The sequence below is a fragment of the Scophthalmus maximus genome, chromosome 20 (genome assembly GCF_022379125.1).
Source record: "Scophthalmus maximus strain ysfricsl-2021 chromosome 20, ASM2237912v1, whole genome shotgun sequence".
NCBI lineage: Eukaryota > Metazoa > Chordata > Actinopteri > Pleuronectiformes > Scophthalmidae > Scophthalmus > Scophthalmus maximus.
The window spans coordinates 10,481,276-10,495,182 of record NC_061534.1 but is presented as its reverse complement, the minus strand read 5'-3'; the positions used below and the strand labels follow the sequence as shown (position 1 = coordinate 10,495,182).

At 41.6% G+C, this 13,907-nt stretch overlaps 1 protein-coding gene across 1 annotated transcript in view; it reads left to right on the top strand.

Annotated features, from left to right (window-relative positions):
- The window catches only part of LOC118285019 (astrotactin-2-like), a 220,383-nt gene that overhangs the window by 107,406 nt on the left and 99,070 nt on the right, over positions 1-13,907 (top strand). The window contains exons 8-10 of the mRNA XM_035608297.2: positions 9,058-9,142; positions 9,815-9,889; positions 13,054-13,191. Of these exons, the coding sequence (XP_035464190.1) occupies positions 9,058-9,142; positions 9,815-9,889; positions 13,054-13,191 (298 nt within the window). The remainder of the gene's footprint in view (positions 1-9,057; positions 9,143-9,814; positions 9,890-13,053; positions 13,192-13,907) is intronic.

Genomic DNA, 13,907 nt, shown 5'->3' with positions numbered 1-13,907 from the left:
CTTCACAGGACAGTGTGAATTTAGCCACACATTTTTTTTCACTAACGGACGCCACCCTGGCCCTGCAACACAAACTAATCGAACACAGCCTTCTTCTGATCCCACCTCAATCTAATAGAATCAAATGGGTATTAAAAGAGTGCAGTAGACGGCAACCTAAAACCAACGAAACAATAGGATTCGTGAGCAGTTGGTTGTCGAGAGCCCATGCAAGGAAGCTTGTCTGCTTGTTTTGCAACTATTTGTGCTGACATTAAAACCATAACAACAAGGGCTGAGAGTGCAGTGTGACATTTATCATCACTTGGTTGGCGTACCTCCCTTGTGTATTCTGTGCCCAACAAGATACAGTCTAAAGCTCATTAGAATGGATTACATCTGTAATGTATGTGAAATTTGTGTCACCCTGGTCAAGGGCATGTTGAGGGCTGATGCATAATGTATTAGAGCTCCAGACACTCAACCCAGTTGGAACACATGGGGATGCCAAAGATAGACTTGGCACACACATGTTTGTGGATTCTGAATTCATGTGGACATCCGCGAGCACCAGTCCCAGTCAGATCAGTAATAGTTGTAATTCAATTCCCCACTACATTCAGCATTCTCACTTTGTTAGTACTCGTGCTCCCACCAGTTTCCCTGTCCTCCTCCATTTATTTCCATTTTCATTTGTCCTTTTCAGCAACAAGATTTTTTTGATCAGTATGTGTGCCGTATCTCCTGAGGGCAAAACCGCATTCATCCGGCAGGAAAATTAAAGGTGTTCTTCAAAAGAGCTTCTATTTCCGTCACTGTCCTCTAGCATTTGTACCTGTACAATAGTGCTCAACAATGTTAAACAAACAGACGCACACACACACAGTTTTTTTTCTGAAGACAGTGCACCTGAAACAAACGCTTTAATCTGAGCACAGTTATTGCACTTCCAACAATACGGCAAGCCAATGGTTGTCAAATGTTAAAGGGTAAATCACATACAGGGAAGAAAAGTGCAACCTTCAAAGATCTCTGTGCACTTGGGGCGCTTTCACATCAACCTTGTTTTATCCAGGCCTTGGTTCTTTTCAGTTAAGTCCAAACCAAAATAACAGGTATGAAAGGTGCCTCTGCCAATAGTCCAGACCAATGCACCAACATTTTTTCCAACCAATAGAGTTGGTCTCTGTCCGGATCAAACTAATCCATGGTTCGGTTTGTTTGTAGTGTGAATAAACTTATTTTGGTTGGTTTCCGACTTTTGCACCACTTGCAGGAAGTTGAGACAGCATCAAGCAGTAGGAGATGAAAGATATTTAATTGCAATTTTTAGAGCATTGCTTGCAGTCTTTGCCTCCAACGGTATAATGTTTGAACGACGAGGACACACATGTTGATCACTCAAACAAGTGTCGAGTACTGCGCCTGAAGTTGGTGATGCTGGTAGGAAAATCCTACATACAAAATTCTTTAGTGCCTTCCGTAAATTGCAATGTTAAACCAAATGTAGACAATATAACAAAGACATGAACATTGGTTCGTACTTTCAGGTATGACAATGCCTTGTGAGCATGCTGCAATTCTAATACATTAAGAGTTAAGGTATTTTTTTAACTTTTGACCGGAAAACTCCTTCACATGTTTTGTTTAAACATGGAAATTAGTTTACATGAGAGCTACCAAATTTCTACATAAATGTGGACTGATTGTGTTAACATGTAACCCATTGTAGTTCAGGACTCACAACTTCAAACTTCATTGAATTGCCACAAAACTGGGAAATGTGCATTTCACCCGATCGAAAATTACCCTTTATCTTTGAACATGCAAGAGAGTTGAGGAAGTCAATTCCCCATCCAGACATTCCTGCATTTTATCTTAGAAAACATTCTATATTACACACATATTTACCTCAAATCCACCCATTCATACAACAAAAACATCCATCAGTTTTTCAAAATGTACACCGATACGCCTGCGGACGAACTCCCTTTGCCACGTTTCCTCGTGTTCTTTAATCACAAGCTGGTTCCATTTGCCATGTTATCGCACACACCATCTATATCACGTGCCCACATGCTGCTTAAGGCTTACATGGTCGGCTGCCACCGGTGACTTCCAGTCACTGCATCACTGTGCCTGGATAATCAATCTTCTCTGCTCTCACCTTCTCTCCTCGACTCAGCCGCTAGATTGGAGGTCAGGAGACGAATGGCACAAGTTAACCGTTGTCATTGCTGGATATCATCTTTAGAATTTGGCTTTGGACTGGGAATGTATATCGGATGATGTCATAAGAACTAGACATGTTGTCAGAATATAATACAATGAATTGATTTAAAAGCATACATTTATTAAATCCATGTTACAAATATTAACATCTTCTCTATACAGAAGGTAATTCTAATTTAATGGAAAAATATTAGATACTTTCAACTTGCGATATAGCCATTTCAACAGGATGACTCTAATTAACACTTTATTGTGAGTTATTGTGTTATTGGTCAGTCCATCCTATCTCATATAGATAAACATCGTACTCTGGAGGAATAGATTGCCTCTGGCAGCCTTCCATCTATCATCATAACGAACCTCGTGAAGACCTGCAATCCTCCTGAGCGGCCTTTGTTTTTTCCTCATTTGACAATATGTATCCCTGAATCCTTCAACCTCGCCTAATTGGAATTGAAACTGATGGGGTGTAAACTTATAGCGCTGCTGCATCCTCCCATTCAATGCATGCTGTGAAAACACACACACACACACACATACACACACACACACGCACACTGTCCTATGAAAGAAAACACTTATATGACTCCTCCCAAGGTCTTTGGCCAGAATAGCTTCTACCCCAGGAAACTTGTGCTATAACAAGCATAAATATGCATCAGGACAACAATAAGTCATTTCTGTGGCCTTGCCATGATCCTTGAAATGAAAATCACCCTGCAGCTTGAGTGAAATTCTAGAAATCATTATAATGAAACACATCATTTATAACGCGAGGCTGGTAAAACAGGAGGAGAGAAGCGAGGAAGGAAGGAAGGAAGGAAGGGTGGTCTCAAGTGATTGCCACTTGCATATTTCTGGCTCTTAATTTAGAACAGAGGCATGGGGCACAAAGGAAAGAGAAGTGGAGAACGAGGACACAATGGTGACATGATAGTGACAACATTTTATTGGCAATCTAATATTGGAGTTTAGACAGGATGGCACTATCCCCATTGTGTAGTATCAGGTGTGTGTGTGTGTGTGTGTGTGTGTGTGTGTGTGTAAACCTGGCTAAATATAACAGGAAAGGGACTGGGCGAGCACCGTTGGATAATTGTTGTCATCAAATGGCCATTTCCAATCACAGGTGATTGCCTCAAAATTGGACGGACATCATGTTCGAATCAGTCAACCATAACTTTTGCCACCACTGAATGAACCTTTGTTACCCGTGCATTCCATGCCAGACATATTACATGAAAACAAGATTTGTGCTTTCAATCTGCCTAAAAAATAAACTGAAACAACCTGATTCATCGAGGCGACATAGGGTGACGAGAAGAGCGCACACAGCACAGTTCAGATCTAATATTTTTTTCAGATTATTAAGTGCAGAAAAAAACACCTCAATAATGCAATGAAATTCTAAAAGATGAAGTGGCAGTTCTACCTGGTAAAAGAAAAATACTTTTTTATCTTTACCCTTTTAATTCTAGCAAGTATGCACAATGAATGCAACTGGAGGCATTAAATGGAACCCTAAGGTATTAAAACTGAATGATATAAAAGGACACATAAAAAGAAAATATGGCTTATGAAAATACATAAATCAACCAGCCACCACATCCAAAACTAGTCCAAGCTAATAACGTAGCAGATGGGTGGTACTAGAATCCCGGGGAAACGGCAGCCAAACACACCGTAAAAGTGAAGGCTGTGCCGTTGCCATAGTGCATTAGCAGCTCAGTGAAGTTCAAGTTTAATGATCACACAATCACAACTCCCTATCCCCCACTTTTGTGGTGTTTTTACTGCCAGCTTTATCTTTTATAAGAAGTTTTTTATTTTTTCATTAGGTAATTCAGCTCAACTCCTCCTTTTTTTTCTAACCCTTTGCTATTACTGAGCTTTCTGATGAATAGCTACAGTCACTTTCGGTCTCCCTTCCCATCCAAAACATTTCAATATGCCGGAGGGCGATTTTTTCATATTTTTTTTTAGAGGCAGCGGAAAACTGCCGCACAAAACTGATGCATTGCAAGCTGTGTAAAGGTTAGTTAATCCAGCGGAATGTGTAATCAACCACACATATCTCTTCCTGTTAATTGCCCGATTCTCTGTTAAATGACTTTGCATGAAGAAAAGAGACGCACTCAGCTCATTACTTGCGAAGTGCATCTCGGATTACAGGCAAACTGCTTCCGGGCGGGTGCACCTAATTTCAAACTAAGGTGGAAAACACTTCATAAACCTCTTTGTCCCTCTGCAGCCTCCGGGCTGCACACATGGCAACACAATGCATGCACATCTGTTCAAATAGACTGCTTTGTAAACTTCTGAAGAAGCTACGTATCTAAATCTGATGTGATCTTCACTAAATTAATGTGTGATTGTTGTTTCCTGCCAACTGTGCATGTTCCCCGTCCTTTGTAGTGTGAATAACATTAAATTAACACCTCAGTGAGTGTCAGATTCTAACCAACTTATCTGGTGTCTGATTCTGGTGATAAAGGCAAGACGTCAGGTGTGAATAAGAGGCCAGTTGTATTTTGAGAAGTTGCACTGAATTATTAAATACTGGGATATAGAATTGTGCATTCGGCAATGTGCATCCCTTTGACCTTTTGATAGAGGTGCAACATCACAGGAGCCACGATGAGACGAGGAGCGTCTCGAGGGCCAAGTGGAGAGAGGAGGGGACAGGTTTGCTTTTCGCTTGTGATCAAAGCCGAAGCTAAGACAGAAACTTCCAGTTCACCAACATCCTGTTTTTATTTCCTTTTAAAATAGCTACTTGCAAAGAGTTCATGTGTGCTGCTTTTATGATCAGTACCTATAGTATGTGCCATTCAAACCCCATGGTGGCGAACGTGTAAATCAAAGCTCGACGTCACTTCTAAACACTCGCTATATTGAGATGCACTAATGACTAAACTAAAAACACTTACAAAGAGAATCTTTCTGGATATTTACCTTGATAAGCATTTTTGTTTAACTATAGTCCTGAATGGATAGCCAAGCTATATTAAAGGCTTCATAAAAATATTCTGGGCAGAGATCTCATCATATGTTATTCCTGGAATTTGCTGGAGCCACTCTCCCAGTTTTAGATGTGGCTGTCGCTTGTGTTTGCTGCATCTATCACAACCACCTTCTTCTGTTGTGTGTGTGTGTGTGTGTATATATATATATATATATATATATATATATATATATATATATATATATATATATATATACCTTTTTTAGTTTTAGGAACAACTTTCCTGTATGGGTAACCATTAATATGTTTAAACGTGAATAGTTGTGCAGGGGCATCAAGGGAAAGTACGTGATTGCAGACTTGCTTTGCTCGCTGATAGTTCAGCTCAGTTCAGGAACATTGGGTCAATTAGCTTTTCTGTTCGCCGTGTCTGATAAAATCTAAAAGAAATGACTGTCCGATCAGGAACTGGATGGTTTGATTTTTTCTCCAACCAAACGAAAGCGAAATAGAACTTCTGTCAGCAGAAGGCACCGTTCTGTCAGAGAGTCGTGTCAGTGTGTCTCCGGCATTCACTCAGCCCCCGTTAATTAAAGGCGCAGTTAGAAAATCAGCTTTTGCTATGTAAATATTTTCCAGTGAAAACTAAGGGAACAAATCTCAAGCTGGGTCACTGTTGGTAGCCTATCCACCAGCAGACAATTAATGAAAAAAATGCAAATACCAGCCCATGGCAGACCAACAGGGAAAAGGTGATAGAGAGAGAGAGAATGTAACTGGTAACATGTGATCTCACTGTACAGATATATTTTGCAGAACACTGCCTCTGGCAGTCGGGAAGGATTAATTATCACTTTGTTGTGTATGTAAAGAGTAGCAGTGGGGGATGGAGGTGTGTGTTTGTCGTGCATGTGTGCATTGATGTGTTTGCAGTACGAGTGGGATGCATGTGATACTGTGCGCCCAGGAGTGTAGAGACAATAAAAAAAATGTCTCATGTGGCTGCAGCAATTATGACTCCTTTCTTTGTCTCAGTAGCAAAGAAACAGAGAGTGCTTTTACAGTCACACAGAGTCAGCAGAGGGAGGAGGTCGGGCTGGAGGGACGGATGGGTCGACAAAATATGATTAGATGGATTTTGAAATGAGAGGCTGCTATTCGTTTCCTGTTTCAGACTCCAGTTAACATTGGTTTCATTGGCTTTACCCATGACTGCGGTTGTTCCTCAACCCAAGCAAGGCAAGTGTTATCAAGCGTTAACCACAGGGATACAATATATATATATATATATAATCACAGGGATAACCAAGCGTTATCCCTGTGGTTAACGCTTGGTTTGTAACAGGCTTTGGAAGGGACTCACAAATGAAAACCTCCAGATGCTATGCACGAGTCTTGACTCGAAGGACTCATTGAAACACACAGCCCTGTGGCATTGGTTACTATCGTTACTTTGCAAGTAGATTTGTCTCAAAATTTCAGCAAATATGCTGTTGAAGATGGAAAGAAACAGAACTGCTCACATAAAAATAGAATGATGACAATAAACCGCAAAAATATGGATGCAGCAATTATCCTCCAAGCTCTGCACTTTTCATCTTTTATTCAAAAAATGTTTTAACATTTTCACTTGCAGCCACATGTTAAAGTAGATGCGCTTTAAAAGCCCTTGTTCCTAATTTAGGAGGGCCACATGCAATAGTCGCGTGAGAAAAAACATTATTGTTGCTTCTCTGGGGCTGAGTCCTGGTGATGCATCACTCTTTGAGTGAGTCTGAGGCCTGTAAAGTCAACCCCTAAATTATTAAACACTGGGTGATAAAATGTGAATGGTGTTGCCAGGGTGGCCATTACATATTTTTCCAGTGTTATGCCTCCATAGTTCAACAGAAAGCAGCCAGTAGAATTTATTTCTGGAGCAGTGCTAATAAAACTATGAGTTAATATTTCACAAACGCTTCCGTCCACTTAAAAAAAAACACAAAACACGTGCGGTGCACTCACCAGGCTACCACGCATGCCACTATGAAGCAATTCTGTCTTCATGAAACTAATGAAACTGACCCTCTTAATGTTATTTGAGTAGCAGACGCCTAATAGCGCTAGAGAACACAAATAGTACGCAATCTCCTGTACAGAGCAGCAAGGGGGCGAGTTAAATTTTCTCTTAACACATACTTGTGAGGAACAATGAGGCGCATTTTGCCTGATTATTTTTAATTGTTTTGACTTTAATTGCCACCCTGGGTACAGAGCTAAGACAAAACGGAAAACTACGCCATAATATGCCGCAGTCACTAGATTATTACAGCCAATTGGTACGTGGCGAGATGCACCGTACTTTTTAAAATCGGTTCGGGGGATAAGTGCTTCACCAGAAGTTCATAATTCAAGAATATATCTAAAGCATCAGAGGGACAATGAATACCCTGCGTGCGTGTTGTATTCGTCACTGCAGCACTTCCCTTCAATTACCTAGACTTTGTCGGCCTGCCACAGTTTCATAGAGATACAGATATATTTGTTGTGCTGTTGATTCATTATTGAGCTGTGTGGTGCGCTCATTGCCCCGCTTGTGTCTCTCTCTCGCTCCCTCACACACTGTCCCACAGAATGACCCCATCAGCAGCGATGGGAGAAATGACGTTTGTGTTGATGGCCCATTAAAATTACCATCAAGTTTTTTTTTACCATTCCTCGGCAGGCAGGCAGGATTGCGCATAAACTCTGTAGATAGCTCTTTCATTTCTAGTTACTGTTGTGTAAAATGTATCGGCTGGAGATACCAACCTAAGTGATAATTCCAGCAAGTTTTAATCTCCCCATGTGTTTTCAATTATTTTCTACACACACACGTGACTGCATCGGTGCGCAGGGTGACTATAATATAACGTAAAGAAGAATGTTGTTGAGGAATTTCCGTCTATCCTCCCTGAGAAACTCTTAAGATGAGCCTTCTCAGGCACCAAGCAAGGTCATCCTATCTACGGCAAGCCGAAACAATCGTTGAGCAGCTGAAGTCTCTCTCCAGGTGTCATAGTCGCGGGGAGATGACGACATTACTCCAAACTAAATACAGTACAGACACCGGGGATGGGGAGACTGTCTTGGGACGCCGGACACTTGTGAACCTGTCGATCTGTGTGGCGAACCGGAAGTCTCCTCAATATTGAGCTCTTATAATAAATACTTCTGCTGAAGTCATCCACGGTTTCCGTCTTCCTGAATCAGCATCCACTCCATCAATTATTCCATTTCAAATGTAATATGATAAAATAATGATATAATATAATCCGCACTGTTATTAACCAACCAAAGGACGTATCATGGCGTAGACATTACAGAATTAACGCGGTGATGTAGCACAGACAACCTTGCTGCCATCTGAATGTCTGCGGTGGGATCTCTCCTGCCAACCGTGAAAAACTGAGTGGAGACCTTATACCGAGACACAAAACCCCTCAAGGACAAAAATAACTTTGTGAGGATGATGAAGACTTGAGTAAAGATGAGAGCAAACTATTGTTTCACTTCAGTGGTGGCCGATGCCTCTTTTCCAAGCTCCGTTGTGAAGCCATTACTGTAACACAATTGATTGGATTCCTAAAAAAATTACCAGGTCCTTATCAAATAGAGTTTGTGTCCATTACTATCTTGGGAGAAATATCAATAGTGGGGAAAGCTTTGTCTTGATGGCTTGATGATGACGAGTCTTAGAGAGTGATTGCTATTAGTTTTGTCCAGCGAAATGTTTGATTGCATAGCTACAGCTTATTGGATACACGTCCAATGAATAATAGTGGATCATATTTGTGGCAACTCATTCAGCTACCGAATAAATACCTGCCCCCATGTGCCCCTTCCTGTTCTCTCTGTCACAGGAGAATGCAGCTGTCACGAAGGTTATTCCCCCGACCCTGTCCATAAACACCTCTGTGTTCGCAGTGACTGGGGTCGCAACGAAGGGTGAGTATCCTGTGCTCTTTCCACTCCTATCTGAAATGCAACTTGTACTCAAATGGCCCCGAGAGCTGATTTGACAGTCCCTGCTCCAGAGTGCATGACAACACGACATTAAATCATATCAACTCAAAATCAAAGGTGAACTGTTCACTTGTGATGGATTAGCTGCAGCACGTTTTAAGTCTCTGCGAGTTGATCCTCAGTGTATTAAAAGGCACGGAACCCGGGGTAGAATATCAATCTAACAACTAAATGTGTTTTTCTCAAAAAAAAAAAATAAATAGTCACCAGTAATGTAAAATTTAAGCAATTTGCAGCAAATGTGCCTGTACAATCTTGAGGAAGTACAGTAGAGTTTGAAGACAGAATCCGCGGCACGGATAGAAAGAGGAGAAGGCAGGAGGGGTGTCACAGTGTGTAAGGACACAGAACAGAGGGGAAGGGCAGAGGAAGCAAGAGTGCGACGGAAAGAGATGGGAAACTAGAGTGCAACAGAAAAAAAATGGTGGAAATTGATTTTGGGAGAGAAAAAAGTCAAATCAACTCTCTCATTGTTATTGAGTTTTGACTTCATTTGTGTCGGGTGCATCTTCTTTCCGGTTTCTCCATTAAAATAATAATTCTAATGTCCAAACAAATTCTGTCTCTTCTGTCTGCCTGCGTCCTCTCGTCAAGTCCCTGGCCGTACGCAAACTTGGAGAAAGGCTACGACCTAGTTACAGGGGAGCAGGCCCCAGAGAGGATCTTCAGGTGAGTCCCTCACTTCGCCCGAGTGCTCGGCTTGTGCCGGCCATCTGTGACTCTGTGGACACAGATTGAAATGATGGCGGTGTTCTTGGCATGTCTGTGTGTGTGTGTGTGTGTGTGTGTGTGTGTGTGTGTGAGTGAGTGGGTGTGTGACGGAGCATACAGATGAGTATCCTGCAGATTCACACAGACACAGTCGAGTGGACAGACAGATGCACCCCGTGCTGGGGTGAAGTCTCACCCTTGGGCTCCTGCTTTGGAGAAAACAGCCAAAGGGGCATTCCTGGTCGGACTCCTTTTAAATGCTTTTACTGCCATTTTTTGTTACGCGTCTCATTCTTGATGGGGTCCATGTGTCTGACATTTTTTTTTTTAAGAAGCGCCAGGCTCAAAGGATCCATTCAGTATCAACCAAATGTTCTCTTTTTTTAAGGTGTTTTTATAATGCTGCTCTATTTTTAATTTTTTCATGCTATTGCTGTACAGTTTCAGGTTTTGTTTTTGTATTTGAATGTGGCAAATCCACCTGATCTAATGGATTACACACATTTTACACAAAGGCTTTTTTTCAATAAACAAAGTCCTCAAGCATGTCGATATTGAATATAAGGCTTTGTGAAGAGCTTTAAAGATCCACTATTTTACCCATTTTAACGTTTATATTTGATCTCTGAGGTCCCCAAAACATGTCTTCGAAGTTTCCTACTTAAAATACCCCTCAGGTCCCTCATACTCTGAAACCTCTAAAGCCCTCTGAAGCCCTCTATCTCAGCCCTGCTCTGGGTGAGCTGTTTCTGTGTCTGTTGCTTTTATGTAAATGAGCTTCGGCTGGCCCCGGCACGGCGTCCGGACGCCCCGGCACGGCCTTCGCCCCGGCACGGCGTCCGGACGCCCCGGCACGGTGTCCATGGTTCATCAGTGAACGCCAGTATGAAGTTTCATAGCGAGGGAATGGAACATCGCCGCGGCGAGATACGTTTAGCAGGCTTCTGTGGGCGTGAACCACACCGAGCTCTGGGTGTGTGACACTACCTGGAGGAGGTGCTGAGGCCAGGCTGAGGAGCAACGTGACCTAACGATGCGCTGCGAGCTGAACAGCTCTCTTGAGCACACGTTTTGTGAAAGTTGGAGTTGGAGGTCCGGTAACACATATTTAGGGTAAAAAAAACATGAAAAGTAGTAATTTTCATAATAGGGGACCTTTAAATATACAATATGTGAAGGTTACTGTATCAAGTAATGATTTTGCCCATATGCCTTAAAGATTGACAATTTGGCAATTTTCCCTTTCAGTTGTACTTAACATTAGTGTTTTATTTGCTTTAACTTCATCTTAAATTCATCTTAATTTCAAACTCGTCCACCCCTCATGTGTGGAGGTGAAAAGAGTGACAGTGATTTTGCTCCTCTGCAAACTGACCTCAGCAGAGTTGCCTTCTCTGCACGGGTCTAAGAAATGAGATACTAAACCCACAGTATTTGTTCTCCACATATACACTTTCCATCCTTCAGCCATTCACCGCCAGTAAAAAAAAGCCCTGTGTTGGAGACGGGACTCAAATGCTGCGGTCGACACACAGCGAACCTAATCTACAGTACTGTTTGTTTGAAGCACCTTCTGTCCAGAATTTGTGGGAGAGGAAAAAAATGACAGCTCACACACCCACACACACGCACACACACACACACGCACACACACACAAACACACAGACAGCGGACAAATTGAGTAAATCAGTACTTTGTAGGGGAGGATGAGTGAAAAGACAGCATTGCTCCTTCAGCTGGACAGTGTCAGGCCTATAGCTGCGAAAAGAGGAGGCTAATGGTAACAGGGATTGGTTTCACAGATGGGGAGATTTGTAGGAAACCAGTGCTCCCTCTCACTTTCTTTCTTCTTTTTTTTTGATGCTGGGATCAGTGACAAAACAAGCCTCCTTTGAACTGAAGTCACCCGGGCCACATGGAAACTGGATTAGACATAATGTATCAAATGTAAAAACGATCTACTATATATGTATATACGTACTCCTTGAAGGCAAATTTGGTTGCAATTGGCAGATAGTGAGGAGATGTCGGAACAAGTGTAATGTATTCATATTCTTCGATTCCAGTTAATATTTTGGCAGCGGTGACTTGTTCAAGTTGAAGGTTTTTACTGATGAGCTTTGATAGTACGGGGTGTTGCATCAATCAGGTCTTTTACAGGTGTGTCGGCAATATTTAACAGCGGATAAACTTCCATGATGTTACAAAGGTGGAAAGAAATTTATTGAAAGAGAACATTTGATAAAATGCAATGCCAAGAACAGTCACTCAAGCTTGGTTTCTCGATTTCTGGTAATAATGGGCCACCTGCTCAGATATATTAGAAGTGCATGATGGAAAACACAGCCATGTTCCGTGTGAAACTGTGAGCCCCCACCAGGTGTTGTTTTTTTCCCAAGCGGCAAGTGTATGCACCCCGCAGGGCTTCCTCCTGAGGATATTAATTTTCACTCAGGAGAAGCATCTCTATCAAAACCAAATTAGTTTTACATAATCTTTAATAATGGTCATCAGCAAACATATCACACCCATGCCAAACCATCGTGCTGCAGAAAATATTGAAGGAGAAAAATAGTAATGGTAATTTTTTTTATTTTTTTTGTTTTAAAAGCCATGGCATCACAGCTGCTTCTAATGTGTTTCTCCGAGTCCAATTCTGTTTCCAACTGCGCCACAGATGCACCACAGGCGAACACCACTTAAAATCAGTTGCCACACGACTGACATCACGAGCCAGCGCTTATTTATGCTAAACAGGTGTTCTTGACTGGATGAAGGTAGAAAGACATGTTATTTATGAAATACATGCATTCACAAGAAATGTCTCTGGAAGATCCCAGAGGTTTTGTCCCTCCGATACCATTTAAGACCATTGAAATGTTTTTTTCTGCCTATTCTCATTAGTCTGAATTAATATACGATTCAAACTCTTTATACTGTATGACATAGACTCAATATAGAAATGTGCTATATAATAATAATGTGCTATTTATACCGTCGTTGCTTGCTTATGGATGTTGACAATATGCAACATGTGTGTGTGTAATAACACAATGTGACAATGTGTTAATGTGACAGTAATTTGATTGATTAGTAACGTCCCGCGGTTGTGCCAACACAGATCGTTCTACAGTCTGGGCCAAGGTCTGTGGCTGCCAGTCAGCAAGAGCTTCGTGGTGCCACCGGTGGAGCTGTCAATCAACCCAATCGCCAGCTGCAAGACAGACGTGTTGGTTACTGAGGATCCTGGGGAGGTCAGGTCAGTCCGACTCCGCTCGGAGCTCTACGCTGCCGTTGCCAGAGAAGCTGTGCGTAGCGGTTTCTTTGCTGTGTGTTCCATATAAACCAGTACATACACTTTTCTCTTTTTTCACCTTTTTTTTTTTGGTCTGGCTTGACAACTTCAGCGAAACAGAAATATTTTATCAAAAATTCCTTTGTGTAGCCGAGTCTTTCCTTTAGTCTGCACTGTTTCCATGACACTGGCATCAGTGATGATTCTGAGAGAAATTTAATTATATATGGCATACGTGTAGAGTATATAACAGCCAAATAGGAATGTCAGATAATTATGTTTGCTGTCGTGGCTGCCTCCTTAACACTGTTTCTGTCAGTATAACTGACTACAGCTACTTTACAGCAGCATGTTTCTTGCTGTAGGCAAATGTCATTTTGTATATTTGACATTAAAAGTTAGAGATGAGCGTATTGTTCATGGGGATTTGAGCTTATAACTCCCAACTGTGTCACAAAAATACAGTAAGTACTGTCTTTATTTTAAGTAAAAAAATACATTTTTTTAAAGTAAAATGGCTCAATTGAAATAAAAAAGCAAAGTGGCCATTAAGCATTTAATCGGGTCATTAAATCCTTATGAGGTCTGTGATTTAGAAGCTTAATGTGACAAAGGCAAAGCATAATTACAAAACTCGGACTGTGCACATAGGAATCTGAAAAGCAAATCCAAATGGGAAA